The following is a 15,115-nucleotide window of genomic DNA, read 5'->3' as shown; positions in this document are numbered from 1 at the left end:
GAATAATAAAGATTTGATAACAATTTTTGCATCCTTCTTCATTTTTGTGTAAATTTATATTATTAAAAAAATTTTAAACAATCGCATTAGCCATATAATAAAAAATTAGATTTTTTCTTATATGTTATATTTTGAATTTTTTAAAATAACTTTAAATTACAAAAATGAAGAAACCTTATATGTTATATGTTTTTTTTAAACGACTTTAAAATACACAAATGAGGACACCTTATATATTCTATTTTTCTTATATGTTAGAATTTTCTTATATGTAATATTTTGATTTTTTTTAAAACAATTTTAAATTACAAAAATGTAAGTTTTCCTTAAGTATATGACTAAAAACATTAAAATGACATGTATCAGTTCGATGGTTGATTTGAAAGCTTTCAAAATCATATATAAGATAAAAGTTAAAATAATTCAACTGTGAAAACAATAGTGTTCACTTTTTCAATAATGTGTTTGAGGGAAAAAATAAGGTTTTTATGTCATAATTTGTTTAATGTCTACTAGAGAACATTATATTAACCTAAAATATAAGAAGTGTGTATTCTTTCCATAAATAAAAGCTACGAAATTACCTAATATGATTTACATATATAAGACAATTAATGATTATGACTAATAAAGATTTGATAACAATTTTTGCATCATTCTTCATTTTGTTTAATTTTATAGTATTAAAAAAACTAAACAATCACATTAACCATATAATAAAAAAAATTGACTTTTTCTTATATGTTATATTTTGAATTTTTTAAAATGACTTTAAATTACAAAAATGAAGAAACCTTATATGTTATATGTTTTTTTTAAACGACTTTAAAATACACAAATGAGGACACCTTATATATTCTATTTTTCTTATATGTTAGAATTTTCTTATATGTAATATTTTGATTTTTTTTAAAACAATTTTAAATTACAAAAATGTAAGTTTTCTTTAAGTATACGACTAAAAACATTAAAATGACATGTATCAGTTCGATGGTTGATTTGAAAGCTTTCAAAATCTATATGAAATATAAAAGTCAAAATAATTCAAATGCGAAAACAATACTGTTCACTTTTTTCAAGAATGTGTTCGATAAAAAAAATAAAGTTTTATGTCATAATTTGTTTAATGTCCAATCCTATCAACCCATGATGTATTAATTATAGTTTTGTTCTATTATTTTAATACAAATTGATCCGATCCATCGGAAAGAAATTATATAATAACAAGAAGAAATATTTTATATATATAAATAAAATGATTAAATATATAAAAAAAAACTATCGATAATATATAGAAATAAATTCAGCCTGCGTCTTATCCTAGTTAGTGTAATAAAAGGCTACGAACGAACGCGTGGATAAATACCGCCAAATTCTGATTTATTTTTTCTTTGTTTTCGCACATAAACAAAACGACGCCGTTTTCTTCTTTGATTTTTCAAAGATTCACTTTCACTCGTCAGAAGCGGGGCGAAGCGAAAAATCTCGGATCAGCGATGAATGCACCCGAAAGATACGAGCGATTCGTCGTCCCTGAAGGCACCAAAAAGTATTGAACTCGAAAGCTTCTTACTCTATAATCTTCGAGTAAATGGTTTGTGCTAAAAAAAAACAGTTGCGATTGTTATACTAGGGTTTGTTATGAGAAGGACACGAAGTTCATCAATGCTCCATTGGACACATCGTCCGCATGCAGTACCCATTCATTCTCTCTTTTTACTTGAATAAACACTTTTGTTCTTGTCTGGTCTCCCTCAGCTTTGTTTTCTGAATATTGTAGGCAACTTCAGCGCTACGGAAATGTTGTGTTTTCTGGATGCCAACTTCCTCATCCTCTCATGTACAAAATCATTGTCAGGGTATGTTCAATTGGAAGGAACAGTGCTGTCATTCTGCGTTGTTTACACTTCACTTCATTGGTTAGGGAACGTTAAAACCCAATGTTCAAGAAATAGCTATGCGGGCGCCTGGACTGACTTTTCGAACGCCTCGGTTTGAAAAAAATAGTTTTGTTCAGCCCTATTTGCTGACTAGGCCGATTTTTAGAACAATGTTAAAAACAGTGTGTTTTTTAAGCTCTTTGTGTTGACACTAGTTTTCTTTAGATTTTAAGGTTTCTCTTGTCTTGTTTTCTGACTTGTGGTTAGGATTCACACCAATTGTTGGTTAAGAACTCATAGAAATATATTTGATCTTGTCTATGAATTGTCTATGAGGTAACAATGACTCTCCTTTTCTAGAGTCCTCCTAATCGGATTTCACTGTATTAAATGAAACCCATTTGGTAGTGAAAGGATTAGCTCTAGATAAGGTTATCTGTGTTTATAATCAATTTTTGTTAATTAGTGAGATGGATATGGGAATATTAAATGCTAGTGAATAGTGTAGTTTTTTTAATACACAGGGTCTTATGTTTTGCCCTTCTGGATGCGGTCATCAAACTGATCACACGTCAGATCACCGATCGCATCAGCGGTTACAGGTTTGATTCTCCGATCATCTCCTCTCGCTATATGCAGCTTTGGCTTTTGACGGCATCGTAATTGAGATTAGCGAACTTGGAAGTCGATTCAGTTACTTGAGCTATTTGGGCCAAATCTGATCTTTTAAATTATGGGTTTAATGATGGTTGTTAACTAAGGTGGGTCTATAGCCATGAATATATGCATGTGCTTGTAAAACATTTGCTTTCTTTTATATATAAATATGCAAGCCTTTTGTCAAAAAAAATGTTTTGCCCTTCTGTGTGTTTTTTTCAGGCAGAGATGGCCAAATTTTCGGCTCAGTAGTACTAAGTAACTCAGAGTTCTCTAAGCACCAACCACAAGACTTATAATGTGCTTGTGGACATTTTCTCCTAATCATGTTTGTATAAATCAGAAACAAATCTTCATGTAATTTGTTTTAACTCTATGTTTTGTACACCATTTCAGACTGCTAAGTAACAAGGCTATGCTTAGTATTGCCTATTCTTCTTTTTACCATTTTATCTATGAAAACCACTTAATCTTTGAACTATTGTACAGTAAGAGTTGTGACGTTCAAGCTACAAAGTGAATGAATTTGAACAGATATTTACAAGATGGTGAAATCATCATGAAGCCCTTCTAGCTGACCACGTGTACGCTGCTGCTGAATAATCAACATCGATGTGTTGTGTGAGAAATCCGATCCGGAAAGAACATCGCCTATGGGACCAAGCTCTGGACATTGCTGCCAATCATTCAGACCAGTGGTTAACCCGCTACTCGCCCTTCCTCCTCCTCTCCCAACAATCACCAGCCCATACTCTCCATCCAGTGACTTGAGTGCTGTGAAAGTCTCCGAAGAGTTTGTCAGATGCTTCTCCATGTAAGACACTCTTCCTCCACCGGCTATATATCTTTCGTAGAACTCAGCGAAACACTCGTCGTCAAGCTTCATCTCCTCCTCTTGCTCCACCACGCTCGCTCTGTTCAGTATGCTGCTGCGTTTCTGCGCGTTCTGAGAGCTCTTGTCTTCCAAGAAACGTATCACGCTTAGCTTCACAGCTGGGTGTCGAGCCACTTGTGCAGCAAAGGCTAGTGCCTCTCTGTCGTCTCTACCACCTATGAATATTATAGCAATGTCCATGGACGCTCCTGGTCTCCATGCCTCTTCTGTTTGCCCGAACGACCTATCCACGAGGATTCCTATTGAACATGGTGCGTTCTTCAGAATCTGCAAGACACAATGGTATTATCTGAATCTCCAGTGACTAAATAGGTAGGCCTGCTCGGTTAGTTCGAGTCGGTTTGTTTGGTTAGTTCGGAATCAGGTCGAAATCTCATTGAAGTGAATCAAAATGTTTTCGGTACGGTTCTTGGTTAGTTCGGTTTTTTGAAAAAAATTGCCAAAATTTTTGGTTTTGCCGTCGGTTAATTTAAATTTAATAAAATCCGAAAAATATTGAATTAATTTCTGTTATTACGGTTTGGATTTTGGTTAGTTTGGTTCAGAATTTCAGTTAAGCTTGTGTGATAATTTTTTTTTAAAAACCGAACAAACCGATCACCGAATCAAAATCCGAAATTTTTTTTTTAGTTGCTGAACTGATCCGAGCCTTCAAACCGAAGGTTGGGTTTGGCATTTCAGTTCGGGTAATAACCGCAGGCCTATAGATAGGAAACATAAAACGATTACCTTGCGGTTCACATGACGGAACCCGGCATGGCCGGAGTCAAGAGTGCCATCAGGACTTCTACGTTTATGAAACGGTAGAATTATAATAGAAACCATAAGTTCATCAGCCAAACCACAAATATCATGTGCCATGGTCATAAACGTTGACAATGCTAGCATCCGACGCACCGTGACACCTTGCCCACTGCGGAGCTCACCGTATCCATTGACAGCAGCGGTTATACTCTCACGCATCTCTGTCACCGTCCTGTCTGTTACCGTCACTGAATCATCATTATTCTGACCCGATCTGCCGTCCTTTTTCAGCGTGGCGGCGATCTCATCAGTCAGCTCCACCATATCAGTAGGGTAGAATATGGACCCCGGCTCACGTCCTCCATGGCAGATCTCCATAAGGTTGAGCGTTGAACCGATGTTATGAGGACCATGTAGACCCATCAAGACACGAAGCTCGGTTGTTGGATCTAGCCATTGAAGCGCCATAATGTGTACGGGGACTCGCTTTCTTGCTCTTTTGATTATGTCCATGACAACAAACGGAGAGTAGACCACTGTGAGGACAATGACGAAGATCATCATTGCACCGGTCGTGTTTTTCACCCTGTTTGTCTGCATTTGAACCAAAAAACAAAACTGGGTTCATCTCTTTGTTAGAAAGCCAAACAATATAAATAGTCTCTCCCAAGTGGCGGACTGCCTACTAGACGCTCCTTTACCACTCGTTGGTGGTAAAACATTTTTGTTGTAATGAAAAGTTGAGTAGATAAGAGAAAGGTTGATGTATATATACCCGAATGGCTAAAGCGGCCAAGTAGACATGAAAGTGGCCTTTAGTGGTAAGAAGCAGTCCAAGCGATGCGGTTTCTCGGACATGGTATCCGAGTAGTACACCACACAACACTGTTCCGACGACTTTTCCGGCTATGACAGTGCCAAGAAGAGAAAAGAATCTCGCCCACGCCATTTTATCTCCAATGTCAAAGTTTCTCATGTGGATAATGAACCCAACCCAAAAGAAAAAGATAGGGTAGAACACCGTGCTGAGCAAGTAATTGATTTTGTTGATGATCCATTTGGACATCCTTCCTTGGTTCGGAAGAAAGAGACCAGCCGTGAAGGCGCTGAGGATCGGGTTGTACATTGACTCAGGTGGCCAAGTAGGGAAGCTACATATCAAGACGACAAACGCTAAGGACATGACGAGGTGAGACCCTTTGAGCGGTTTGCCCTCAGGGTTCTCGTTGTTGACCCAGTTGAGAAAGATTGGGGAAACAATGGAAGTGAAAGTGACTTGAGCGAGGAAGAGGCAGAACATGAGGAGGGCTCTGAAGAATCTGTGGAGAGGACGAGGGAGAGGTCTCTCCGTAGGGAAGAAAATGAATCCGAAGCAGTAGAACAAGGTCGAGATCATGTCGGTGTGGACACCCGCGGCTGATGCTAGCTTGCCGAGATCGGATTTTCTGATTTTGAGGTTGGAGATGACTCGGGTGAGGATAGGCGAGCCGGTGCTCGAGGCCATGAGGGAGAGAGCTAAGGAGAAAACGAATGGTGCGGTTTTGGTGTAGTGGAGGAAAGGCGTTGTGGCAAAGGCGATGGCAAAGGTTGCGAGCATGCTTGTGTATGCCATGAACGCGTCTTTGGTTGGTGGTCTGAGAAGGACGCTTGGGTTCATCTCTAGGCCCATTACGAACATATGGCAGATCATTCCGAATTCGATAATGTTGTTGAGGGTGGTCGAGTAAGGACCCGAGAATGCCTCTCGAAACTTGGGAAGGTTGCCTAGAATCAACCCTATCTGAGGCACATAACAAGTTAGCATTGGTTTTGGAATATTATCAAAAGTGAAGAAGAGGAAGAGATTGAGACGTACGGCAAAATCGGTGGTGAGGTAAGGTTGGCCTAAAGGCTTCATGGCATGATGGAGGAGAGTTCTGATGACGAAGATAGCGATGAAGCCAAGAACTTTCAAAGCCTCTTCAGGCTTGTCTAGGTTAAGGTACCATTTGTCTCCACATACGTTTTTTGTCGTAGTTGTATTCATCCTCTCCCTATCTGTGGTTAATTCTTACTCGTTTGTATAGTATTGTGTTGGGATTATTTGTTTCTTGGAGAGGAAGAAAGTTTTTCAATTTGTTGTTTTTTTTTCTTCTTTTGATTTTTAGTTACGACTTGGTTTAGAGGTTTGGGAAATGAGAGGGTGTGATTGTTTTTTACTCAGAAATTGGCGGATGTGCTTGTTGATCCCTTCATTTACGTTCCTTCTCTCCCATTATTCACCATTCATGATAGAATAGTTGATGAAACAAACCAGAAAAAAGTTCAGGGAAAGGTCAAATACTTTGACATTCAGTTATGATATGGTCGCATATATCTGTCTAGTTTTCCAATCAATTTTTTTTTACCTCAGACAAATTAGATTAGCACTTTAAAACATTACAAAAGCTACATACAGACACTGACTGAACACTTGGCAGTTTTCAAATTAATTATTCTCATAACTTGTAGTATGATAATCCATATGACAAAAAAAAAATCAATATAACAAAAAGCATTAATTAGTTTTCTAAAATAGAGACTAAAATTTTTGAAAATAAGAAAAATGAAAACTATGTATATTTTTATTTTTTAAGTGTAGACGGATTTTAATATAGAGGCTAGAATATAAAAGCCGAAGAAGAAGAAGAAGAGACTCTTTTTTTTTAAAGTAAATATATGCAAGAATAGCTGAGGTAAAAAACTATATTTCTGAAAATACTATATTCCACTAAATTTTAGTTAGTTTCTTTGGTATACTAAACTTACAAAGTTTTTCCAAAACATTTTTTCAAATAAAAAAATTGTCCTAAAAATACAGCTCAAAGACAGAACTCAGTTTTTATTTCTGGAAGGTTCGTTTTGACTAAAGTGTTGAAGGTCTTTATTGTCATTTTATTTAACCAAAAATTGAAAAGAAAAAAAAAGTCACCCGTCTCTTCCACTCTCCGGTAGATCTCTCTCTCCCTCTCTATCGATCGAGTCGTCTTCGTGAGTGACTTGGAAGACGAATCACACTTCTCATCCTTACTCTGTAATTTCACTGAGTCTTCCTGTTTCGATATGTTAGATGCTAAAACTTCTTGTTCTCCCATGGTTTCCTGTTAAAAATGAGCTTTTATTGTTTTTTTCTTTCAACTGTTCGTATTTGTCCATAGTCAAATCACCATTTCATATATAATCCAAACTGTAATGAATTGTTTATTGTGTCTCCAGTTAAACATACATCGTTTTAGTAGCTTTAGTTACAAAGGCTTCTTGTATAATCAAATTCAACACTTAAAAAGGTTGTTTGTGTTCTTATTGACTTTGCCAATCATTCTAACACTAGTCCCTTCTCATTCAGCTCTTCGAGGTTGAATAGATTGGAAACAATGGATGAATATCCTCTGGAGCAGCAAAGTCAATCTCATGGTATAAACTGGTGCTTGTTCAATTCATTCATTCATTCTCTGAATATAAAGTAACTTACTTTTCCTTGTTTGTTAAAGAATTGATTATTGACTAGTGTGTTTTTTTTTTCCTGCTGCATCATTTGGGCTTCAGAACAAGAGAACGAAATAGTTACAGAAGGTAGTGCCTTTGTGGATGGTGAGCCTCCTTCTCAAGACGGTAGTGTTCCTCCTAAAGTTGATTCCCAAATGGAAGTCCTGGATGAGAAAGTCAGTAAGCAGATCATTAAGGAAGGTCATGGCTCCAAACCTTCCAAGTACTCCACATGCTTCTGTAAGTACCACCACTTAGCTCTCTGTTGATCAACTGGTTTATATTTCTTTCGTGGGGGACTCTCTTGGTCAAGAGACTTAGTTCAAAAATTTTGTTAGCTATTACTGATATGGAATTGGAACTATTGTGCTATAAGAAAATGTGGTATAGTGTTTTATAAAAGAAATTATACTTTGTATTGTTTTGTCTGGGTGTGATGTTATAGTGAGGAACATATTAATACAATGTTTCCTTGAGAAATATTTATCCATTTGTTTGAGTTTTTCCACCTTTCTAACCATTTTCATACTGGCTCGTAGTGCATTATAGGGCATGGACCAAACACACCCAGCATAAATTTGAGGATACATGGCAAGAGCAGCAACCTATTGAACTGGTTCTAGGAAAAGGTATGTGCCTCTCCATTTTGTTTGCTTTAATGTTAACACACAATTTCTTAAACGAGAGTGGGAGTGGTGATGTTGTCTGTGAAACAGAGAAAAAAGAAATGACCGGTTTGGCCATGGGTGTTGCTAGCATGAAGTCTGGTGAACGTGCGCTCTTGCATATTGGCTGGGAACTTGGTTATGGGAAAGATGGAAACTTTTCTTTTCCCAATGTTCCTCCTATGGCTGACTTGTTGTATGAGGTTGAAGTTATTGGCTTTGATGAAACTAAAGAGGCAAGTTTCTTCTTTCCTTACCCTGACAATTCAAAAACCATATTGTTTTGAGCTGACTTAAGAGGGATGGATTGTACAGGGAAAGGCTCGCAGTGATATGACTGTGGAGGAAAGGATTGGTGCAGCAGACAGAAGGAAAATGGATGGTAATAATCTGTTTAAGGAGGATAAACTTGAGGAGGCCATGCAACAATACGAAATGGTTATGGATCTTTCTCTCTTTCTAACAATGACCTGATCAAAGTTTTGGTTCTCAGGCTTTACTGAGCAAGAGTCTTAATGATTTTTGCTGTCTTAGGCCATTGCATACATGGGGGACGACTTCATGTTTCAGCTGTATGGGAAGTACCAGGATATGGCTTTGGCAGTCAAGAACCCATGCCACTTAAACATGGCAGCTTGCTTGATCAAACTTAAACGTTACGATGAAGCAATTGGTCACTGCAACATTGTAAGCGGTTACTACTTTATTTTTTTTCTTCTCAAAATCTAATGAAGCTGTGAAACTTATCAGGTGTTGACAGAAGAAGAGAAAAACCCAAAGGCCTTGTTCAGAAGAGGGAAGGCCAAGGCAGAGCTAGGACAGATGGATTCAGCTCGTGAAGATTTTCGAAAAGCTCAAAAGTATGCTCCTGACGACAACGCGATTAGAAGAGAGCTGCGAGGCATTGCAGAGCAAGAGAAAGCTGTGTACCAAAAGCAAAAAGAGATGTACAAAGGAATATTTGGAGGAGGGAGAGATGAAAGTGGTGTCAAGGCAAAGAGCCGTAACTGTTTGATAATGCTATGGCAGTGGTTGGTGTCCCTCTTCAGCAGAATCTTGGGACGTAACAGGGTTAAAGCAGATTAATGTAATGTAAGGCAAAGAAGATCAACTCTTTTTGTTCTTTTATGTTGGAATGACTTTGAGAGACATGGAAGTTGTTAATCATATTAATGGTGTGGAGAATTTACAAAACATAGTTGAGAACTGTGGTAGAAGAAGTTGTATCTTTAACAAAAAAAAAAAAAAAAGAAAGATGCATATCATCAAGACTTTGCTTCAAGGCTCTCCCACAACTTTAAAGTTTCTCTGATGACTGGATGAGCTGGGAATCCTTCTGCGTAGTCCCCTATGCAGGGTAGAAAGTATGGCGGAAGTTCATGCCTGTAAAGTTAAAGCACAGAATAAAGATAGATAAGATACTCTGATGAGATTACATAAAAAACATCCTTCACAATATGCACAAAGGAAAGGGGGAGTATCATGCTAGTCGAGATTAAGAGGGAAGAAAAGGCCTAAACTGCATAACTATGAGAAGACAAAGCGTTCTCATCACTTAGAAGGAGAGAGAGAGTAGTGAATATACATCTCTTTCAGTATGTACAAAACCGTAACAAGAAAAGACAGCAGCAGGCTGAGCATTGGAGCTAAATACAGCCCCTGGACAACATATATATATGTTTAGAAATTCAATTTCGTGTGCATCATCATACTGGACCCACTACTCTCTACACCGAAGACTATGACTGCCAAAAAGATGCAAGCAAAAAGATGCAAAGTAGGGAAAAAAGGAGGAATAACTTCTCGTAGGCGCACAAAAGAAAATCAGTTCAAACTGCAATAAAATATCGATAGAAGCAATGTACCAGGGCTTGTGTAATGTGTATTAATTTGAGATGATATTCTTTTTATGATCCGAGTATCCAGACACCTTATGGAGCCTCACTAGCGCCTAATGACACCGCCACCAAAGGCATCTTGGAGATAATATTACATTCATCATCATCGAGTCAGCATACTACCTTATAACTCTCATGCAAAAATACCCCATTTTATGCTGTCAACAGATCCAACCAACATCATTAACTTAAATTTGACTATGGACGTGGAGCTTACCTTTTGAAGAATTATAACCATTTGATGAATTAGAAGTACTTCCATAAGCAACTCCTGCAAAAAGACTCTATTTTTGTCAAAAAGGAGTGAACTAGAGAAGTACAATGTCTGCTTAAATAAGGACTCACCATCATGGTCGAACACCACCTGCATGAACACAGTGAATTAAGTCAGCAGGAAGGGAATGTGAAAAAACAAAACTACAAGAACTTATCTAAAAATCACAGAGATAAAGAAATGGAAAATGGAACATACCGCCACATGGGATGGGAGGAATTTCAGAACATCAATGATCTGCAAGTGAGAACACAAAGCAGGAAAGACACATTTAAAGTTGAGAAAAAAGAACATAATTCCAAGCAAACAATGCTTACTTGAATGTTTTTCAATGAAACAAACTTAAGTAGAATATGTAAGAGTCTACACTTACAAGAGAAAGAGCTGAAAATAAAGTTAAAACGCAGTCGGCGTTTCCATCAGCGTGAGTCAGATGACCATGATTCAACCTTGCCGCAATTTTCCCAAATCAAATCAAACGTCAGTAAGTGAGACCCCAGGAACTGTGTAACACATGAGTAGCATTATAATACCTAGAAGCTTATAGTAAGCCCTATACATAATGGATGTCCCATCAATAAGCATCACTCTGCCATTTGAAGAAGCAGTGCTAGGTATCAACTCCGGCGCAACATGTTCACTTTTAGAGACTGCTGCGTCCAGATTACATGTGGAACTGCAAAAGTACTGAATTCCACATACGTGGTGGTATCAACATTAGAAATGAACACCTCAAAATCAATTTTGAGTTCACAGAAGTCTGTTTTGGTATTGAGTTAAAGCAGGATTAAACATCAAGGTCTCGAAATAAGTAACTAACCACGAAATAAGTATACAGCTAATAACTCTTGAGACTTTTGAACTGACATAGCATATACAAGGTAAGCATCATCACCTTGGTGATGCGTGCAAGAGAAGGAGAGATAGTGAGAGAGTAGTTCCTCATATTACATAGATTTTCGATTCTTCTCGGGAAGCAAGATATTTCTCCGTAACAAACGGCAGTGATGCGACGTCATGAGGTCAAGAAGTGTTTAACCTCAACACAATCACAATCAACAGACGTTCTTGTTGAGAGCTTGAAAAGAGACTAGACGAAGAATCCTGAGAGCAAGCCAAGACAAGGACTGTCAAGGAACCTTCCAAAAATGAGGAGAGGCTTCTATAATGAGTCTATATTTATATGGGCCTTAATATATAGACCCGCTTGAGAGTTGCTGTCTTCTATTACAACGGAACCCTAGAGTACAGAGAGTGGAAACTCTAGAGACGAAGATCAAAGGAGATGACGCAGAAGAGCAATCAGTTCAAGGGGCAACAGAAAAAGAAGACTGTTGCTCTTAATCGCCATGGCAAATCCGTTCAAAATCGCAAAGGTATATTCACTTTTCTTATTTTGGCAAATCCCTCACGATCTCTGTTTCTTATCTTCTTCTTCTTGTTCTTACCTTCTTACAGGGAGGAGATATATGAAACCGTCCAAGACAACGAAAGAGTTAGACACCGACCGGGTATGTTCCTATGTTCCTGAGTTGATTTGATCAAGCTTGTATCATTTAAAGTTTTAAGTAAAAATTGTCTGTATTGATTTTGTTAACTGGAGCAGGAGCTTACCAAGTTCATTAACCATTGCAATGAAGTGAAAGCAGCCAACGCTGCTTGCAAAGAAGGTGGACAACTTAATATCCTCAAAGCTGAGCCTCAAGCTGACACATCCAAGAAGTCTACCAAGTAGACAAAACAAGTGTTAAAAACTTTTTTTGTAATTCTCACTAATATAAATCGATTTTGTGTCTTTGAATCATTTTATATTTGCTATGGTTTCCAGTTTTGTTACAAATACACAGCTTGAATCCTTAAACAATAGCAACTATTATTTCTTCACGAGTGATTGAATTTCCATACGCTTATGAATTTACCACTGTGAGCTGTTACTACCTTCTTCATTCCCATTGCTATGCAGCTGATCTGAGGCCGAGTTTTCCTTTCGAATTTATCGATCTCGACGTCTTGCGATACTCTTTTACCTCTCCTCTTCTCAACCACGACTTGGCTCTGCCTTCTCAGAACTGTTGAAACTTTGTCGTCCATTATACAGCTTGACAGAACTCTGCCACTCTTCTGATCAACAAATCGCAGCACACCGTCTATTCCACCAGCTACCATAACCGATGTATCGTTCTTCAACTGTTGTATTGAGTACACCACATTAGGACTCACTCGATTTTCCCACACCTGTCTCATTTTCCTGTGGTAAAAGCTTTGTTACTACAAATGCATCTCAAGATAGTGTTTTTGTAACACAAACCCAGCGGTTTTATAATGACATTACCTGAGGTCCCAGCATGAAACGTATCCAGCGGTTGTTCCAGAGAAGGCGAGATTGGAGCCTTGGTTAAAACAGATGGTCTGTATACCTGTGAAGAATCAGAGGGGGTTGCCTTTAGGAATTCTCACTGGACATGTAATCTGTAATGGAGTTTTGAGTTTACCTCCTGCAGTAATTGTGGATTTAAGCGTAGCCACTGGTTGATCTAGTAAAGGGTCTGATACTGTTACTCTCCCGAGTGAAGACCCGCTAAGAAACAGTTGACTGTCGCTCAAAGATAAGCACGTTATTGGCCCACCGTGAGTCCTGCCATCAGATAGTTTGCAATAAGAGTCTAATATGGTATTGTAAACAATTTTCATGACGACAACACAGTAGGCGTATCGTACCTAATGATCTGTGAACATGTCTTACTATACATATCAAATATACGAGCTGTTCCATCCTCGCATCCAACTACAGCTTCTGGGTCAATGTAACTGGTTGACAGAGAAAACAAAAATCTTCATTAGCATGGATAGAGAAGCCAATCCTACAGGCACAATGGTTCTCCATGTTGAAGTATCATAGCAATCATTGTCAGGTATATCACTGAAACAGGAAGGTTCCGTTCTACACAACTCAATATTCCAAGATTATCTTTTGGACATACCGCATACAAAGTCCCTTAGGAATGGTGCCTTCACGAGACGGAAAGATGCTTCTTTGTCCACTTCTCCTCCATATGCTAATCCGGGTACCAACCAATCCAACAATCTCAAAAAAAAAAAAAAAAAAAAATTTATTCAAACTAGGCATTTTGCTATTGCCTGATATAACATGATGACAGCGAAAAGGAAAACAAAGTACTTGTACTCGAAACATCCAGTTACAAAAGTGACTAATTCTAGAGATCTAGCGAGACAAACATCAACATGGAAACAGATAACACTAGTATAATGGTGTTTTCATTAATTAAAATCAATGACTCAGCTGAGGATTATGTAGCACCATTGTTCATTAAATCCTCTCATCTCCACTTCAACTAATGAACAGTTTTCGTTGAATGTAGCTGAAACATCCATAACGAGAGTAAGTATTACACATGAATGTACTTGAGGAGGTTTTACCTTACTCTCGTCAAAATCAAAGTCAACCAAGGAAGCAGCATCAGGAAGGGAGTATTCCTCCATGCATTTATAACTATCCAACGACCAGAGACGCATAACCTGATAAAGCAATCACATCACATCACCTTAGCCAATATTATCTAATAACAACAAGATAAACAAACAACACTTACCTTATCACCTACACCAGTAAGAAGCAATCCCTTCTTCATTCGACACTGAGAGAATCTGATCATACATCAACATTTAGAACTATGTTAAAAAAGAAAAAAAAAAAAAACGAATTGTGAACATTGCCTCACCGGTGTGAGTGAGCTTCCCACCGCTCAATCTCGATTCGACCTCTTAGTAAAGCCATCTTGTGATGCTTCATCGCGAAATCCTCCACGTCTATCTCGCGTGGCTGCTCCAGCGACGTGGAGCCGAGCTGGTGCATCCTCCGGCATGAAGACTGCAGCAGCTTCAGCTTCTTGATGACAGCAAGCCTCGAATATATAGAATAAAAAAAGGTTGAAGAGGGTTTAGGGTTTCTATGTGAGATTCCAAGTTGAGGAGAGGGAGGTTACCAGGAGTTACAGACGACGGTACAGTGAACGAGATCGAATAAATCGAGAAAGGAGAAGATGATGCATAGTATGTCTGCGTCTAGAGATTCGATCGACGATGGTGCTCTTCGTCGCGTCTTTCTCGCCGAGGATTCGCCGGCGGTCTCTGTTATCCCCATTTCTCTTTTTCTTCTTTTTTTTGGTTGCGAGGGGAGGAGAGAGAGAGAGAGAGACCTTTCGGTTTATGAGCCAGAGTTATTTGCTATTAAAAAATTAATTTAGTTAAGGATCCAAAAGCATAATCAAAACAAAACAAAAGAAGATTGATAGTATTTCTGAGCGGAACAAAAATTGAATGTGACAAATATATATCACTAGGATAGGTCCGGACTACGTCCGGGTTTTTTGTTTGAATTTTAATTTTAATTATATATTTGAGAAAAAAACAAAAATAGCATTAAATCAAGTTTATGTTCCCAAACTAGCACTCAAGGTCAAAAGTCACAAAAATAGCATTTAATGTTTTATCAAAAGTCACAAACTTACGGTTTAGAGTTAAAGGGTGGGGTTTAGGATTTAGGGTTTAGGGTTTAGAGTTTAGGGTTTAGGGTTTAG

General features: G+C 38.0%; 4 protein-coding genes and 1 long non-coding RNA gene across 10 annotated transcripts; 2 read left to right on the top strand and 3 right to left on the bottom strand.

Moving 5' to 3' along the window:
• Positions 1-3,075: 3,075 nt before the first annotated feature.
• On the bottom strand, positions 3,076-6,263 carry LOC106305060 (cation/H(+) antiporter 28). Its single transcript, XM_013741440.1, has 4 exons — positions 6,032-6,263; positions 4,952-5,956; positions 4,162-4,770; positions 3,076-3,699 (listed from the first exon to the last, which is right to left on the bottom strand). Exons 1-4 carry the CDS (start codon positions 6,200-6,202, stop codon positions 3,076-3,078), a joined length of 2,409 nt encoding a protein of 802 aa, XP_013596894.1. The 5' UTR covers positions 6,203-6,263.
• An 849-nt stretch (positions 6,264-7,112) lies between these two features.
• On the top strand, positions 7,113-9,610 carry LOC106306298 (peptidyl-prolyl cis-trans isomerase FKBP42-like). Of its 2 annotated transcripts, none has more exons than XM_013742866.1 (8): positions 7,113-7,228; positions 7,541-7,608; positions 7,741-7,920; positions 8,220-8,309; positions 8,397-8,581; positions 8,661-8,783; positions 8,880-9,032; positions 9,096-9,610. In XM_013742866.1, exons 2-8 carry the CDS (start codon positions 7,569-7,571, stop codon positions 9,429-9,431), a joined length of 1,107 nt encoding a protein of 368 aa, XP_013598320.1. In that variant the 5' UTR covers positions 7,113-7,228; positions 7,541-7,568; the 3' UTR covers positions 9,432-9,610. The 2 variants fall into 2 exon arrangements, with proteins under 2 accessions (XP_013598320.1, XP_013598321.1); XM_013742867.1 differs by having other exon boundaries at positions 7,128-7,145.
• Positions 9,611-9,650: 40 nt separating this feature from the next.
• LOC106306300 lies at positions 9,651-11,588 on the bottom strand. Of its 4 annotated transcripts, none has more exons than XR_001263128.1 (8): positions 11,413-11,588; positions 11,051-11,204; positions 10,891-10,966; positions 10,716-10,754; positions 10,589-10,607; positions 10,461-10,514; positions 10,211-10,366; positions 9,652-9,728 (listed from the first exon to the last, which is right to left on the bottom strand). It is a non-coding gene; the product is annotated as an uncharacterized LOC106306300 (long non-coding RNA). The 4 variants fall into 4 exon arrangements; XR_001263130.1 differs by having other exon boundaries at positions 10,211-10,321; XR_001263129.1 differs by lacking the exon at positions 10,211-10,366 and having other exon boundaries at positions 9,651-9,728.
• Positions 11,589-11,726: 138 nt separating this feature from the next.
• LOC106306299 lies at positions 11,727-12,328 on the top strand. Its single transcript, XM_013742868.1, has 3 exons — positions 11,727-11,893; positions 11,976-12,028; positions 12,124-12,328. Exons 1-3 carry the CDS (start codon positions 11,803-11,805, stop codon positions 12,250-12,252), a joined length of 273 nt encoding a protein of 90 aa, XP_013598322.1. The 5' UTR covers positions 11,727-11,802; the 3' UTR covers positions 12,253-12,328.
• On the bottom strand, positions 11,912-14,762 carry LOC106306296 (F-box/WD-40 repeat-containing protein At3g52030). Of its 2 annotated transcripts, XR_001263126.1 has the most exons (11): positions 14,522-14,762; positions 14,258-14,440; positions 14,129-14,183; positions 13,956-14,054; positions 13,499-13,602; positions 13,236-13,325; positions 13,010-13,152; positions 12,850-12,934; positions 12,456-12,765; positions 12,132-12,241; positions 11,912-12,044 (listed from the first exon to the last, which is right to left on the bottom strand). XR_001263126.1 is itself a non-coding variant. In XM_013742865.1 (9 exons), the coding sequence occupies exons 1-9, from the start codon at positions 14,677-14,679 to the stop codon at positions 12,399-12,401; spliced, it is 1,284 nt and encodes a 427-aa protein (XP_013598319.1). In that variant the 5' UTR covers positions 14,680-14,762; the 3' UTR covers positions 12,263-12,398. The 2 variants fall into 2 exon arrangements, 1 of the variants encoding a protein (XP_013598319.1); XM_013742865.1 differs by lacking the exons at positions 11,912-12,044; positions 12,132-12,241 and having other exon boundaries at positions 12,263-12,765.
• Positions 14,763-15,115: the final 353 nt, after the last annotated feature.

Source organism: Brassica oleracea, chromosome C7 (assembly GCF_000695525.1).
Source record: "Brassica oleracea var. oleracea cultivar TO1000 chromosome C7, BOL, whole genome shotgun sequence".
Classification (NCBI taxonomy): Eukaryota; Viridiplantae; Streptophyta; class Magnoliopsida; order Brassicales; family Brassicaceae; genus Brassica; species Brassica oleracea.
The sequence above is the reverse complement of the archived record's forward strand: the minus strand, read 5'-3'. Positions and strand labels throughout refer to the sequence as shown.

Excerpts from the sequence above, each read along its gene's own strand:
- LOC106305060 (XM_013741440.1), bottom strand. The coding sequence starts at position 6,202 with ATGAATACAACTACGACAAAAAACGTATGTGGAGACAAATGGTACCTT. Across the intron at positions 5,957-6,031 it reads ACCTCACCACCGATTTTGCC|ATAGGGTTGATTCTAGGCAA; the intron begins GTACGTCTCAAT and ends TATGTGCCTCAG. Across the intron at positions 4,771-4,951 it reads TGGCCGCTTTAGCCATTCGG|ACAAACAGGGTGAAAAACAC; the intron begins GTATATATACAT and ends GTTCAAATGCAG.
- LOC106306298 (XM_013742866.1), top strand. The coding sequence starts at position 7,569 with ATGGATGAATATCCTCTGGAGCAGCAAAGTCAATCTCATG. Across the intron at positions 8,310-8,396 it reads TGAACTGGTTCTAGGAAAAG|AGAAAAAAGAAATGACCGGT; the intron begins GTATGTGCCTCT and ends TCTGTGAAACAG. Across the intron at positions 9,033-9,095 it reads CAATTGGTCACTGCAACATT|GTGTTGACAGAAGAAGAGAA; the intron begins GTAAGCGGTTAC and ends GAAACTTATCAG.
- LOC106306299 (XM_013742868.1), top strand. The coding sequence starts at position 11,803 with ATGACGCAGAAGAGCAATCAGTTCAAGGGGCAACAGAAAAAGAAGACT. Across the intron at positions 11,894-11,975 it reads ATCCGTTCAAAATCGCAAAG|GGAGGAGATATATGAAACCG; the intron begins GTATATTCACTT and ends ACCTTCTTACAG. Across the intron at positions 12,029-12,123 it reads AAGAGTTAGACACCGACCGG|GAGCTTACCAAGTTCATTAA; the intron begins GTATGTTCCTAT and ends TAACTGGAGCAG.
- LOC106306296 (XM_013742865.1), bottom strand. The coding sequence starts at position 14,679 with ATGGGGATAACAGAGACCGCCGGCGAATCCTCGGCGAGAAAGACGCGA. Across the intron at positions 13,326-13,498 it reads CCTAAGGGACTTTGTATGCG|TTACATTGACCCAGAAGCTG; the intron begins GTATGTCCAAAA and ends TCTGTCAACCAG. Across the intron at positions 13,153-13,235 it reads ACATGTTCACAGATCATTAG|GACTCACGGTGGGCCAATAA; the intron begins GTACGATACGCC and ends ATCTGATGGCAG.